Source organism: Nyctibius grandis, chromosome 3 (genome assembly GCF_013368605.1).
Source record: "Nyctibius grandis isolate bNycGra1 chromosome 3, bNycGra1.pri, whole genome shotgun sequence".
Taxonomy (NCBI): Eukaryota; Metazoa; Chordata; class Aves; order Nyctibiiformes; family Nyctibiidae; genus Nyctibius; species Nyctibius grandis.
The window spans coordinates 31,513,185-31,529,118 of record NC_090660.1 but is presented as its reverse complement, the minus strand read 5'-3'; the positions used below and the strand labels follow the sequence as shown (position 1 = coordinate 31,529,118).

Here is a 15,934-nt window from a genome sequence, read left to right as displayed (position 1 = left end):
CTTGATCGTAGAGTGAAAGTGATTCTGAGCAAGCCAGTAACTGTTGAAAAATGACAAGGGAATGGCTTCACAGCTGTGAAGGCGCAGTCCCACAGCCTGGTTTAATGCCCGACAGAAGCGTGTAAAGCCACTGCAGAAGTTTCTTGCATTTTTATCCTGTCCATGGCCACACAGTTTGGCGTTTTTGGCAGACCAGGTACATGAAGTAGCAAGTCTGGCCTTACAGTATAGCTACAAAATTGCTAGGACCAGCACACCTGAGTCAGTGAAACTGTGGGGGTGGCATTCGTAGATGGCTTGTTTGCGCCTGCAGTGTGTTGATGTATGGAGCCAGTGGATTCCCTGTTAATCTTTTGGGGACTGTTATCTGACTTTTCTGAGTGCTTGATCAGATGAACTGTGATTTGGAATTTCATCCTTAGTTCCATGTTAAGCCCTGGTTTGAGCCACAATATCCTGGATTGTTTTTCCAGCTTAAACTTTGTGTTGTTTTTTGATGTGCAACTACCAGCACTTCAACATCTTAAAGGCTGGTGGTGTGGTAATACTATTACAGTTAGAGGGATTCTCTAGAAAGCTCGATAGTCAAGAATTACCCTTTTCTCCCCTCTTTATTTCAGTTGAACTCGTATCACATAAGTGGAAGTGGCATATCATCTTTGAAGAGTGTATAGTGCAGCAAAGCAAGAGCAATGCAGGCAATATGTTCATCTGAGTGCAAGAGTGTTCCTGGTTTATGATCGTGTTCATCTGGAGGTAGGCATGACTAATTTTCCTTTCTTTTAGCAAGCATCACTTGATCAGTTTGTACATGAAGCTCTTCTGGTTGATGACAGGAATAAGATGCTCTCACAGGGAGAAACTCCTCAACTTGTGTAGTTTAGATCGAATCAGTGTCAAAGGAGTTTATTGGTCTATGAATGCATAATTAACTGTCAGGCAGTTAATTAAATTACTGTTAAATCAGTTAATTGAACTATATATTCAAGATCAATAGCAACAACACAACAGATACAATACTGGGCACTTAGAAAATGTTAATAAATGCCTACAAATATTTAAACAGCCTTCTGTATGTAATTCCAAAGGATTGTCTAATTGTGGCCTCCCTCCTTCCCACAAGCACACATTCTCACTCTTACGTACGCACACAGTCCCTTCTCTCAGGAGGCATACATTTACTGAGATTTATCTTTGAAACATAGCATCCTCATGGCTACGGAGCTACAGTTTTGGGGCTTTCGCTGCCCACTGATAAAGCTCAAGCGCAATCCCCTCTTCTGGGCGTGTGGGTTCTCTTGTTACACACGCCTTCTGTGGGAGATGTGGTTGCTCTAATTTTTGTGTCTCTATGCAATCTACTAGTCCACATACCAGTGAGAAAGCTCCCCGCAAGTTCACATACAGGCACCCAAGATGTGGGTAGCTACTTTTTGCACCCTTTGTTGTTGCTGTACTAGCTGGAGTGGAAGCAGCGCACTGTGTCTTATGGGGAGGCTGCTCTGCCTGGCCTAGGCAGAGGTCATGGTGCTGTTAGGGCAACATCTGACCATGTCAAACCTCATCGTGCCTGCTGTTCTTTCTGTTGCACTCTCCTCTTCCCCTACTATTGCAAACTTTCATGCTTCTCTTATATATCTTCCCAAGCTGACTCTTTTGTTTGAAGTCTGTTGATAATCCCCTGGCTATAATGTTGTCAGCTTACCCCTCAGCTTTTTGTGTATAGAAGGCTTCTGTGCTATGGTCTGGTCTCAGTGGAAAACTGATTATCTTTCTTCCTTTCTGAGGTATGAGAAAGAATGTAGTAATGAAACGCTGCTTCATCTTTGTTGTTTTTCTCCATTTATAGTCAGGCATTGCCACCTGCTGACAAGAGAACAGTTAGGGTGAAAACGTAGCATGTGTGACTATAATGAATCTGTGTTACTACAGGGATTTGAGGGAATTTAAAATGTGTTTCATATGAATCAGCATAATTCGTGTGTCATCATATGTCTTTGTATTTCTTTTGGAAAAGGAGGGTGAAAAATCATTTTGTGGATTGTTCTGGCATATGTATCTTCTTCTATGCACATGCACATGAAGCCATTTATTTAAATGAATTTATTTAAAGCAACTGTTAAGGTAATTAATAACATTTTTAGGTAATATAATGTAATCAATTTGAAGTGAAAACTATAATGCAAAATGTAGTAGAACAAAATACAGTGAAAGCTTAAAATTTTCTAGTAATTACATTTTTCATTGAATTCGTGTATGGTACAGGCACTGTACTCTTAAGAAGCTATCACTTAAGTTTTACCACTTTTGATTTACAAGTATGCCTTAAAAAAAAAATCTAATAGGAGAAGCCTTCCACAATACTGTGGGCAGAAGTATCATGCTATATCAATAGAGTGCAGTATTCTTCTTCTGCAGTTGAGCTATGTTTGTTTTCCCTTGAGAGAAACAGGAAAAAGATATGCCTCAAATTACTTAGCCACATGTTTCCATAAATCAGTGTGTGTGGCTAGTACACTGAATGCTTGGTGTAGTTGAATCTGTGTGGGAGCAATAGGTGAAGTAGAGCAAACTGGGCCCAGGCATGTGAAAAAAATCTCAAGTTGGGAACTGAAAATTACTCAGTTGTAATTCTAGGTGTTTGAGTTCTACTGCAGCTCCCTAGCAGAGACAAAGTATTGGCAGAAGATTAGTTTTTAATATACACACAAGAGACATTCTGCTTATCTCTCTTACTCACTGCTGCTTGAAGTTGTCCTTATATCTGTTGTGTTATGTCTGTGTCAAAATTATGAAAGAAAACTTCTTGCATTCGAACTTTCATGGGACGGGTGAATGGATGAGGATATACATCTCATTTATCCTGAAGCTTGCAAGATTTTGTGAGGGAGTGGCGTTTTACACTACAGCAGATTTCTCTAAGATGGTTTCTTATTTTTAGGCAAAAAAACCCTAACAGTCAAATCTGTAGTTGTATTTGTGTAAGAAGCTCCTTTTTGAAATATGAAATCAAAACCAATGTGTTCTAAAATATAGACATAGTGGACAGTAAAGCCTAAAGGTATTCAGGCAAAAAATGCTGATTTCACAAAAGAAGAAACTGAGATTTTTTTTTTTTTCTCAGGTGGTGTAGTTTGACTTCACCAGGTCTATGTTTTATTTTGTTTTCAAATGCATCTCAGAAAAGTGACCAAAGCAGTCACTGACTTAAAGTGGAAAATATAACTTACGTAATAAGAAGCTTTTATTTTCGTGAAACTAGTTTCTCTATTCTATTGTTTACAAACTAGATTCTTGATACTGGGCATATTGCAATGTTACTGCAACATCAAGGCAGTAAAATACATATGACCAATACCACGAGTCCTTTGCAACCTGGCCTACAAAGGTTGGTTGTGAGAAGTGGCTTCTCTTCCATGTAGATGCCTTATTGCCAAGTTAAACACCAATACTGCCATCCTTTAAAGTGTCTCTTTTTAGTCTAATAAGCAAAGCAAGATCTTGCTGTTCTGCATGCAATAAATTCACTTTTTTTTTCTTTTTCCCCTTGCAGTGTCTTAAAAAAAACCAAAAGTGCTCTGTGTTGAGAAATGTGCTGTGATGTAAAAAGGAGGTTTTTGCTGCTCTATGCAACACAAAAGGGGCAGGCAAAAGCCATAGCTGAGGAAATATGGCAGCAAGCAGGTGCCCATGGATTTGAAGCTGACATGCACTGTATAAGTGAAATGGACCAGGTGAGATACTCCATACTGTTTTGAAAAACAGGTATTTAAGAGCTGCATTTTTCTTCATGTGCTTGAGTGGTGGCTCTTAAAAATCATGAAGGCTGAGCACATGAACCAACGTACAATATACCATCTGGTTTTAAATTTTCCTTTCTTATAAATCAGTAATTTGGACCAATACTCACAGATAACTTAATAGTCTTCTGCCAAAGGTACATCTTTCTTGTGATTTTTCTTATTAGAACAGTAAATGAATATATCTTTGATCCCTATTCTAACAACAGTGCAGTGACTTCTTGAAAACTATTTGTGTATGCAGTAGTGAATGAATTCTGTATTTACTGGTCATCTCTGCTGTTGTGAGAAATGACGCTTTTATTTTTTTCTGTTGTTTTTGTGTTGCATTGAGGTCCTGTGTTCTGTTACGTGTGGACTCCGGCATGACCCTGAGCTTTTGTGGGGTCTTCTTGAGTGGCTTAGCATATGCGCTCACTCCAGTTCACACTGGATACACTCAAGATATATTCTAGAAAGAAATAAAAAGCTTGGCTGGAGCAAGGAAGTCGCTTTTTATTATTTGCTGTTATTGAAGAATAAGGATCTGAAAACTGTTGGTCTCTGTAACTAAAAGCAATATGGATTGCAATTTCCTTCACAAAGTGCTTTCAACTGTATGTCCTCAAACAAAAATATTTAAAAAAAACCAACCAAACAAAACATGATAGCCTGATATTTCATATGAGATGAGCAGAAAATCGTAGAATCATAGAATGGTTTGGGTTAGAAGGGACCTTAAAGATCATCTAGTTCCAACCCCCCTGCCACAGGCAGGGACACCTTTCCTCTAAACCAGGTTTCTCAAAGCCCCATCCAGTCTGGCGTTGAACACTGCCAGGGAGGGGGCATCCACAACTTCTCTGGGCAACCTCTTCCAGTGTCTCACCACCCTCACAGGAAAGAATTTCTTCCTAAGATCTAATCTAAATCTATCCTCTTTCAGTTTAAAACCATTCCCCCTCGTCCTGTCACTACTTGCCCTTGTAAAAAGTCCCTCTCCCACTTTCCTGTAGGCCCCCTTCAGGTACTGGAAGGCTGCTAGAAGGTCTCTCCGGAGCCTTCTCTTCTCCAGACTGAACAACTCCAACTCTCTCAGCCTGTCTTCATAGGAGAGGTGCTCCAGCCCTCTGATCATCTTTGCGACTCTCCTCTGGACTTGCTGCAACAGCTCCATGTCCTTCTTATGTTGGGGGCCCCAGAGCTGGATGCAGTAGTCCAGGTGGGATCTCACGAGAGCAGAGTAGAGGGAGAGAATCACCTCCCTTGACCTGCTGGCCACGCTGCTTTTGATGCAGCCCAGGATACGGTTGGCCTTCTGGGCTGCAAGCGCACACTGCCGGCTCATGTTGAGCTTCTCATCAACCATTACCACCAAGTCCTTCTCCTCAGGGCTGCTCTCAATCCATTCTCTGCCCAGCCTGTATTTATGCTTGGGATTTCCACGACCCACGTGCAGGACCTTGCACTTGGCCTTGTTGAACTTCATGCAGTTTGCACGGGCCCACCTCTCAAGATTGTCAAGGTCCCTCTGGATGGCATCCCTTCCCTCCAGCATGTCAACTGCACCACACAGCTTGGTGTCGTTGGCAAACTTGCTGAGGGCTCACTCAATCCCGCTGTCCATGTCGCCGACAAAGATGTTAAACAGCGCTGGTCCCCATACTGACCTCTGAGGAACGCCACTCGTCACTGGTCTCCACTTGGCCATTGAGCCGTTGACCGTAACTCTTTGAGTGCGACCATCCAGCCAATATAACACCTGAAAGTTTTTTTTCATGCACTTGAAAATGTGAGAAGTTTAAAAAATAGTTTAGTTGCCTTTTAGCAAGTTGCTTACTTGGGGGTACACTACATGTTGGGTAGCTGGACATCTGCTTTTGAGTGCATGTTTCCTGAGTATGTGGCAAAGTTTTATAAAGAAACTTTTATGCAGCCAGCAGGGAATGTGAAGATCCTCCTGATATTTTTTCATTTCATTTATTCCACATTTGACAGGTTTGGAGATTAGTTTCAGGAAGGCGGTAGGTAGGATATTTCTAGCCCTGTATTGGCCTGCCACTTGAATAAATGTATTTTGTCAAATTTGGCAAGACAACTCAGAACTGCAAGTTATTGATGAGGTAGAAAGGTGTGCTGAATTGAGAATCTGAGAATTGGACAGTGAGGAAAAAAGTAATTTCTGCAGCTTTGTAGATTTCATCACTTAAGCTTTCCTTACCCTTTACTGTAAATAAAGAGAACTCTAGAAGCTTAAGTGTAATTGGGGAGGGAAAGGCAGGCTGGCGTAATGTACTGGAGCGAGAGCTTACTTGAATTTGGTGGAGCCTCTTGTGAAGTCCTTTGGGCATGCTAGATCTGAGAGTTTATTCCACAACATGCACAGTTCAGAGAGGGGGGGAGGTGTGTATGCCTTAGGCGAGGAAGTAAGAGGTTTCTGTTTTGTCCATATTTGTTTGTTAGAAGGTCTGTCTTTATGCGGCTGTTGGGTATTTTTCAGACCTTGTCATCACTTAAAGGGATTGCTGTGAAGGTCTATGGATGGAATAGGTGGGTACAGAGTCAATAGTCATAATGTGATCCTGTTGCTGTACAAAAATGAATGGTCAAATACGGCTCAAATCTCAGAAACACTGTCTGTTTCCAAGTAATTTCTCTCACCTACACTCTCATAGGTGAGAAAAGGTCATAAATTTTTGGTTGGTTACTGTGATTGCTTTTTATACTTGATGAAAGACTGAAATTAAGTTGAAGTGAGCTAGAAGCAGTAAAATAGGCCAAATGGAGATCATCTTGGGTCACAGTGCATGTAGTCAGCCTTGGATGAGTTATCTGAATAAGCACGTTTGCCATGATGCGTATTATTCTGGGTAAGACATATCTGTGTCTGATCCCATCCTCTTCCTTCAGCAATCATTCTCAGCTTGAGCAGGCTGCTCACTGCTGTTGTGTGGCATTGCTGTCCTCAGCTGAGGAGTACTTTTGAAGGAAAGAGAAAGAATGGGACAAAGATGTAACACTAAGGGTACAGGAAGAAGTGGAAGTAGAGTAAAAAACTAGGTAATTGTGTAAGGTTCTTGTTGGTCTGGTGATACATCAGACCTTCCAGTAATTGACACAAATTAATGCAGGACTTCTGTTGCCAAACATTTGGCTTCCAAAAGGTCTTTAAGTTTGCAGAGGAGACTATGCAGTGGAGCAAGTAAGAATTTAGTGAACTAATCATACCTCGATTCTAATTCACCACTTTAGTGTAAATTTTTCTCTGATAGCAGTAGACCCTTGCTTTTTTGACTTGACGAATTTGCTTTTGTTTGTAAATGCAGTAGTCACCTGTGACAATGCACTGCAGAAACTGTTGTATTTGTACTTATCAAATCAGCTGTGGAAGTTTTGAAAGTCTGGGTTACTGCAACGGGACCCTTAAGACTTTTTTTTTTTGCACAATTTATAATTCAGGTTTAGAAGTCTCGGGAATTTGTGGGTACTTGGAGCTTGCCCGAACTGGTAAAAGAGAAAACCTCTATTTGGAGCATCCCTGCACCACAACTCACTGAAGTCTGGCAAAGTACTGGGGGAATATCCTTGGATGCTTACTCTCTTCTCTTATACTTTTCTAGGCACCTGCTATTGGCCACTGTCAGAGGCAGGACATTGTTCCAGATGGTCATTTAAGTTGCTCCATGCAACTGCTTTTAGGCTCTTCGGGAAGATTTTGGAAAAAATAACAGCAAAACCTCTTGATGCTGTGTTTCTTTGTATACCTAACCTTTTTGGATTGTAGGTGTAAGGGGTAACTTTTTACGTGGCTTGAGGAGAGGATAAGGTTTGAGTGATTTATTGAGTGAAGTGTTTAGAACATAACTCCTCAAACTCTGAAGTTTTGAATTGCAGTCCTGAAACTGCTTGAAATGAAACACAGCATCTCTTGCAGTCTTTATTTATATTTTCTCATAATCCTACTATTTTATTAAACTTGGAGTGCTGGGAGAGAGTTTAAACTGAAACCTACAGGGACCAGTAAAAGGAGCTTGGCTTGCTTATTATGGCAAAGAGGAGGCTAAGGAGTGACCTAATAGAAGCCTACTTGAGCCAAACTCTTCTTGGCAGCAGAAGACTGTACAACAGGAGGAAAAATCCACTTAGTGCAGCCTGATAAACTCAAGATTTGACACTAGTGGAGAAGTTCTTCTGGATGGAAGAGGATGCCCAGAAAAGTGGAATCTCTACCCTTAGAAGTTTTCAAAATTCAGCCAGAGTCATAGCTGACCTAATGCAGTGTTGGCAGTTAGTCCCACTTGGAACATGGGGTGAGACTAGGTCACTTCCAAACAAGGTGCTGTGATTCTATGGAGCTGTTTCATGTAAGTCGCTAGCTGTCTGTGTGATTCAAAAGTCGTAGCGGTGCTGCTAAAGACCTGCACATTGACCTGACAGACAGCACGCCATCACAGTGCTGCAGCCTGCTGTCGGTGGAAAGTTGGAATGATCAAAGAAACTGAACGCTTTTTACTTGAGGACTAATAAATGGTTGCATGAAACCTGAATTTATGGAACTGACACACAATCCCACATGTAGGCAGTTCTTGTCAACCTCGTATAATGGGAGTAGCCCCCATAAAACTGTGGGAAATATGAAAGATTGGTATTAGCAAAGGGGAGAGAAATGAATTGGGGGCAGGGGGAAGAAGCCAAAATGAATCAGACTATAGATCACGGTGACTCATTTTCTCTGTTCAGAGCTACCATAGTTCCCCAAAAGCACAGGGTTGTTTGGGGTTTTTTTGCGGCAAAGACAGATGTAACATGAAAGTTGTCAGAGCCAACTGATCCCTAATGGAACTTAGAAATGATCCCCACTGTTTGTATGGCCATGCTCGAGTTATCTGTGGGAAATTAGCAGGATTATGGCTAACTGCGATACTGATCGTGTATACAAAAATACTTTTCCCACTTGACAAAGCAAATACTGTAGGGGTTGCATATTTAAGCTGTCTGAGTGCAGTCGTCAAGTATTCTTCCCATGTGCGTTACCCTGCTCAAAATGCTGCCCTTCATTGTTTTTATATGGGATCATAGGATAATTCAGGTTGGAAGGGACTTCCTGAGGTCATCTCGCAGCAAGGTCAGCTGAGGTCAGAGAAGGTTCCTCAGGGCTTTACCCAGTCTGGTCTTGAAAACAACAAAGATTATAAGTTGCATCCCCAAAATGACTTGTATGTACTTGAAAGACTTTCTGTGGTTTAGTACAGGTAAGATGAGATTCAACATTTTTCTATGTGCCTTTGGGAAAAGGAAGGATGGAAGATAGCATCTAAGGCTAGAAATAGGTATCAAATGGCACCTTGTAACTTACTCATTCTATTACTTGTAGTATAACCTGGAAACAGAAAAGGATCCTGTAGTTATTGTTATTTCCACTACCGGTACTGGAGACCCACCAGACACTGCCCGCAAGTTTGTAAAGAAAATTCAAGACACAGCCTTGCCACCTGATCATTTCTCTCATCTCCACTATGGATTGCTAGGTGATTTAGTTTTCTATATTATTGCAGCACTTGTCTGGCAGTGAATAATTTTTGTATTTTTTACTTGTGAACGGGTTGGTTGTTTGCCCTTTTTTTAAGTGCTTATAAAACATTTATTTTTATAGCATCAACAGCTTTTGTGTGTAATGTCCTCTATGAGCAATAAAGGAAAAGTGTCACAGAAGTCATCTGAATGTAAGCTACCAATTTAATTTTTTTATGGTTTAATTTTCTTTGCATAAACAAAATATGATATAAGCCATCTATAGTTCTTGAAGTTTTTGTTTCATGTCAAATCTCTATGGATTAGATGAGTTTACTTGACTTTGTGAGTAATTGGGCATTTTCCTATATAGAGGGAAAGGCAGTATAAAATGTTCTTAAAAAATAAGGTTTTAAGATCATCCTATCCCTTTAAATTTGCAACAACATTTTAAATTTTGTATGTCATATTCATCAATAGAAGGGATGTAACTTCAGGTTACAGGTTGATATGCAAAATACAGATTTGGCAAAATGCATCTGATATGTCTTGAGCTGATGGTAAGGTCTGTTTGTTGAGTTTCAGTTTGTTGAGGTCAGCAGTTTATCTGATCTCTTAAAATCTCAGGTCCTCCATAAATACAACTCCTGAGTCCACTGACTCTTTAACTGATAACAAAGAGCATCCTCTAACAGAACATCTTCATGACTGTTGAAGGGCAGAAAGCCAAGTGCAGTGAAAATGAGACCTAAAAATAAATCTCTGATTCCTGGAAAGGATGATGTTGGAACAGATTCCCTTATGCACATTTTCCTACATTTCTAACTTTATATTGTTTAAAATCACTCCTATGTTTGATTTTTTTTTTCCCAAGGTTCCAATATTTTTGATTTACTTTTAATACTCTCTCCCTTATGTTGTTGACATATATTAACAATTTTAACCTGAAGGTGAGATTATTTCTTTTAGTAATTCACACAGTTTATCGGTTTCACTCTTCTTTTGATTATTTCTGTTCCTTACATATTTCCTGTAAGAACGGTTTTGTATTTTTTTAAAAGCCTCAAACTAAAGCAATGTTCTTTTGAAATGTGAAATATTGAAAACAGTGTTCTCAGAGAAATTCTGTGTCTTACATTTGTGAAGGAGGAACCAATTTTTCAGCTCTACTTTGGGACAAACACAATTTTTTTTGAAGGTCATGAAAGTGTCCTGGTAATATGCACTTTGCTGTGTCAGATCTTCTGTTTGCCTGCAAGAAAATCCTGTGTTGTCTTTGCAGATCTTTGTTTGTGTAGCCTGGGTGGCTGCCTGATTGTCATGATTCCTCTTGCCTTGAATTTGCTAGGTCTGGGAGATTCAGAGTACACGTTCTTTTGTAACGGTGGAAAGACAGTAGACCGACGACTTCAAGAACTTGGTGCCCAGCACTTCTACGACACAGGATTAGCAGATGATTGTGTAGGGTAAGAGCTGAATGAGCTTGGTTTTTATTTCTTCGAGATGCAATAATTACATGTGAATTTGGCTAAACATTCTGAACTCTCTGAAATCAGTTGAACCTGAATACTCAGCACCTCGTAGGAATGAGTCCTGTCTGAACACAGTATGCCTTTTCCATCTCAATTGCCGTTAAATAAAAACTCCATTTTTAAAGTGTGAGCAAACGTCTGTAATGCCTGGAAAAAATGGAGAGTACTTAGCAGTTTCAGAAATTAAGTAATTCAGAATAAGTGGAGGGGTTTAAAAAAGTCTGTTTACTGAAGCAAATAAAAATAAATCCAGTTCCCAGTACGTGTGGTACTGGGTAATGGGATTGCTTTCTACATACACATCAGACTTTTCCCCAAGTTCACATCTTGCAGTATAGCTGCTTTAGGCAAACCCTACAATGTTTTTTAATTTTTTTCTCTCTTCCGTAAAACATCCTTCTCCCTTCCTGTTCTGTTGCTCTTTCTGGCCAGTAGGCTGCAGTCTTGGCTTATTTATTTTGAACTGCAGATTGTATCGGTTCTGTGCGTGATGATATGAGACAATTGAACACAACCGTTGCCATAACCATAAAACTTACATCTTGTGTTCTAAAATAATAAAAATGGAACATTAGTGTAAGCTATTGATATTGCTGTTGCACAGTGAAAAGTTGCATATTTTGCTGCCATCCATTCAACTTCCTGTCATAAAGTTCAGTGTAAGAAAATTAAAATGAGAAACTGGAAAAAGAGCGAGTCTGTTACACACTTTAGACTCCATAAATTTACATAGTGGTAATAACTAAATTTTTTTTTTTTTAACAAAAAAGTCATCTTGGTAACAGCTGCAGATATATATTAAAAAAGGAAAATGAATAGTGTTTTTAGCTTTTGTGGTCTTTTCATTATTTGCAAATTAACAGTCCAGTAAGTCACAGTAAGTTAACCATTCCTTTCTCCATTTTTTTTCCTCTCTCGCCAGTTTAGAATTAGTGGTTGATCCTTGGATTGATGGTCTTTGGCCTGCCCTCAAGGAAGCATTTCTATTGCAGAAAGAAAAAGAAGGCATGAGCAGCGATGCTGTTTCTAGCTCTCTCTCTGCAGCCCCGCACGTTGGGCATGAACTAAACTTAAGCTCAGAAGTACAGAACTTGAAGCTAGAAGATGAAAGAGTGAGGAGTTCTGATGTTCTGACACAGAAACTGGTTGACATCCATCTTGTGGCTTCAACTAGAGACACCGAACCTTCACTTGTTCATTCTGTCCCTCCTGTCTCTCAGTCTGCTCTTAATATTCCTGCCTTGCCACCAGAATATATAGAGGCGCAGTTTCAGGACACCTGTGGTGAGGTAAGGGCTTCACCTTGAATGATGAAAGCCTCCAGCTCTGGTAGGAGCATGAGTGTATAGTCCTACATATGGCTCAAAAGAGCAAGTGGATACTTATCACATAAAGGAGATACTTCCCTGAATGCAGGAGGTTTTTTAATTGTAGGTGAAAGGTCCATTTATATTGTGAAAATTTAGTTACCACAATATGAGTTATGGACACTGATGTAAAGGTATAATTTAGCTAAATAATAAATTGATAAAGTAATGGCATTGCAGTGCCAGGAATGGAAAAATTAAAATCCTCAGTGGCTTATGTTAGGACGGTGAAAACATTTTCCTATTGAAAGGAGTACAGTACAATTTCTGTTCAGATTTTTAGTACTTGCAGAATGCCTTAAGAGGGTGTGAAATTGCTCAAAATCTTACTGCATATTTAATAACAGAGAAACTTGTCACTGTAAAACTGTAATCATAATTTTATTATTGGAAACAGAAGATGAACTGTAGATCGAAAGCCAGTGTGCTTTTCCTGTGAAGCCATGTTGAACAAAGACCTTCTGTACAAAGAGAAGAATTAGCATGAGCTGGTGATTATCCCCGGCTGGCATATTTAGTGTTCAAAATGAACTGGAAAGCGTGACTCCAGCTTTTCTGGTTTCCTGTCAGAAGGCAGACATTGTGGTTATCTGTGCAAGGGAGTAGTGAGGGCTGGCTGCTCTTTAAGGGACAGGGAGCCAGGAGCTGAGTATGGTAACACAGCCAGCCCTGTTCCCCGATACCCAAGCGATGCAAACCAGGAGATGGCAACCAGGATCAGCCAAGAGTGCGGATCATAAGCCAAGTTTGTGGGAAGGTCTGAGGCCATTTATATTGTCAGGTCTGCCAAGGCAGGTCTGAGGCCAAGCTGGGAAGTTGGTCTGGAGATCCAGGTCTGGATCAGCAGTGTCTGTAACGAACCATGGGCATGGTTGTGGCTGAGCTGCAGACCAGTACTCCTCTGACAAAGCTTGGGCAGGGACTGAAGAGCTGGGGCTCAGTTGAGGTGGGGCTCCTGGGCCCATAAACAGAGGTGGGTGTTCAGTCCCCTGGTGAGGCTGGTCAGGACCATGAAAGCCCGTTGGTATCCTCAGGGCCCTGACAATCTCTCTGTTGCAGGTATGGTAATGCTGAGAGAATCACTTAGTCTAACTAATATAATTATGTAAGAGTGTATGAATTTAAACACTGAATAATTTTCCCTTTATTTTAAACCTCACCTGTGGTGGTTTTTATTCAGGTTGTTGAGTTAAATAATCCAAATTACTGAAGCAAAGATGTATGATTTAGAGGCACTCTTCAATTGAACACTAATACTTGGGTTGAAAGTGGTGCTACAGTGCTTAAAAGAGCCCATTTTCTTATTCTAAAGTCATAGCATATATTCAGGCTGATCTCTGAAATAATTGATCAGGTTCTACTATTGATGCCTTAGCTTTTCTGTAAATAGAAAAAAAGTAAATTTTGCTTTCAAACAGCAAATTGAAAAAACTGAATCTGCTAATCTGGAATCCAGTGACAGATTAAAGAAAAGGTTATAGTCCAGATTTCAGGTGTAAAGCTGAATGGTTGTCTTGAGCCTTGGAAAGAATCAAATGCAGCTTTTTTTTTTTTTTCTTTGGCACTATTTTTGACATAGTTGTGAACAAGTAGGCCCCATGTGTCCTACATGTAAAAACAAACATGACCCTACAATTCATGTCCTTTTCCAGTGTTTCGTGTTGCAACAACCATGGGTATTTTTTGCGAAGCACAGCTGAAGTTGGCTTGTTTTGAAATACATCAACTTGAGGTTTGGATATTGCCAAAAGGAGACTCTCTGTCATTTAAAGAAGGCTGGGTACACGATCTCTCTAGTTACTTACATGATCTGTGTCCTGGGCTGTTGAGTCTCAGGACTGAATTAACAAGCTGCTGCTTATTAGTAGCAGAGCAGTAGTGATATGCATCTTAAGCCTTTGTGGCAAGTGTAAGATAATACAATTTAGCTTAAATCTTGATCTCATTATGCCTTGAATTTGACTTAGGGGGAATATGACTGTAGACAGTTATCACAGTCCAGCTGACGCCAGTAACTTGATATGATCCAAGCCGTTAATCACCATGTCAAAATTTTAAGAGAATAATAAAACTTCCAACTGTTGGTCTCATGTGATTCTCCTATCTCCTTTTTTTTTTTAAATGGGAAATCTTCAGATTAACCAGTATTCTCTTACTGGTAGAATAATTCCTTTCCATTTGTCAGAGTATTTTTATGGACTTTTGGTATCTCTCCCACCTTTTTTTCATTTTTGTCTGTATTGATCTCAATGAAGCTTGCTGACAATAGTGATGGAGAAATGAGGGCTGTAGTCTGATCTTCAAGTGACAGCCTTTGACAGAGGTGGTCTGGAATTATTCTTGGGCCACATTTTCATGTGTGTAGAAATGTTGTGGCATAACATGATGCTGTTTTGTAGTGTGGAGTTTGCTGATTAGCTCTAAATTTAGCTGTAGTTTTTAAAATTCCTCTTATAAATTGCCTGTAATAATAGCCCCATCTGCACCCCGAAGTCTTAGTCTGTAAATCTGCAATGATGTTTTAAAATAGCTTCTGTTCGTGCTTCTGATGTCTGTTCTGTACAACTAGTAATCCTTTAATTAGGCAGGAGTTTTTTGTGTCTTAATGTAAATGCCATTCTCTAATTGGCTATTTTCAAGGGAGCTCTTGAAAAAGGAAACAGCTAGCTGCATTTGATAGTAGTTTAGACCCATTAGACTGTTCAAGCCTACTGACTTTTTGTGGTTGAATATATGCCCCTTACTGCTTGGATATGGATGTGGATGTGACTTTTAAAAATGTAGAGCAAAACAGTCATGTTTTTCCTCACTGTTTTGAATTGTTTTCTAAATTGTTTCAAAAAAATTGTTCCAACACTAATTCCAGTATGTCATAGTAAGCTGTCATTCAGCTGACTTTGCATTTTTAGTATAAGTTTTCGTGTTCTCTTTTTCAGAATCCACATCTGTCCTCACTGATTTCAGAGGGAACAATGTTTGAAGTGCCAGTTACAAAAGCAGTTCAGCTCACTAGAGAAGATGCTATAAAAACTGCATTGCTCTTAGAACTAGATATTGCGGTAAGTTAGTGATAGCTTTTTTCTTTAGTGGGTTAAAATAAAGGGAGAAATGCATGTGTGTTATGTATAATAACTGGGGCGGGGGGGAATTATTTATTTGACTGTTTAAAAAGAAAAAATAGTTCCCTATACAACAGGATGTCAGCTTAGGCTGATCCATTTTGTAAAAGCAAAGCTTGATTTGTTCACTGCAACATATGACTCCATGGAAGTCAAAACAGAAATAAAGCGTCAAATGAATTTCTTGTTCTGTGGATATTGTATTGACTGAAAAACGTTTTTTGAAGGGAATTTGCAGTGGAGAAGGGCAGGCAGGGAATATTGAAACTGAATAATCTTTTGGTTTGTAAGTATACAATTTAGGAAATATTCAGAAACTGTATAGTAAATTGTGACTGTTCCTTGTGGTGGGTAATCTACACAAGTCATAATTTGACTAGTGTGACCAAGTGATAAGAATCATTAGCTCTTGAGCACTGTTTCTGCCTCTGGCATCCATTTGCTCTGACTTGTTAACATACGACTCAATCGGTCATCCTCTGTTACCCCAGATCTAAAAACTGGTTTAGTTTATTCAGGGAAGATCATATTTTGTATACTGGTTTGAAGATGAAAGGCAGAGAGTGCTCAGTATTACTTTACAAGAAATCCTTAAAGGGAAAATATGTTGCTTTACAAATTTGTAG

The 15,934-nt window shown here is 39.7% G+C and overlaps 1 protein-coding gene across 3 annotated transcripts in view; it reads left to right on the top strand.

Annotated features, from left to right (window-relative positions):
* MTRR (5-methyltetrahydrofolate-homocysteine methyltransferase reductase) overlaps window positions 1-15,934 on the top strand; it is a 33,540-nt gene that overhangs the window by 536 nt on the left and 17,070 nt on the right. For 2 of the 3 annotated variants that reach the window (XM_068397287.1, XM_068397288.1), the window contains exons 2-7: window positions 621-756; window positions 3,554-3,734; window positions 9,154-9,307; window positions 10,639-10,756; window positions 11,745-12,111; window positions 15,126-15,248. In XM_068397287.1, the coding sequence (XP_068253388.1) occupies window positions 3,591-3,734; window positions 9,154-9,307; window positions 10,639-10,756; window positions 11,745-12,111; window positions 15,126-15,248 (906 nt within the window). In that variant the 5' untranslated portion in view covers window positions 621-756; window positions 3,554-3,590. Of the gene's footprint in view, window positions 1-33; window positions 197-620; window positions 757-3,553; window positions 3,735-9,153; window positions 9,308-10,638; window positions 10,757-11,744; window positions 12,112-15,125; window positions 15,249-15,934 lie in introns of those variants that run through there. The other variant, XM_068397291.1, reaches the window with a different exon arrangement.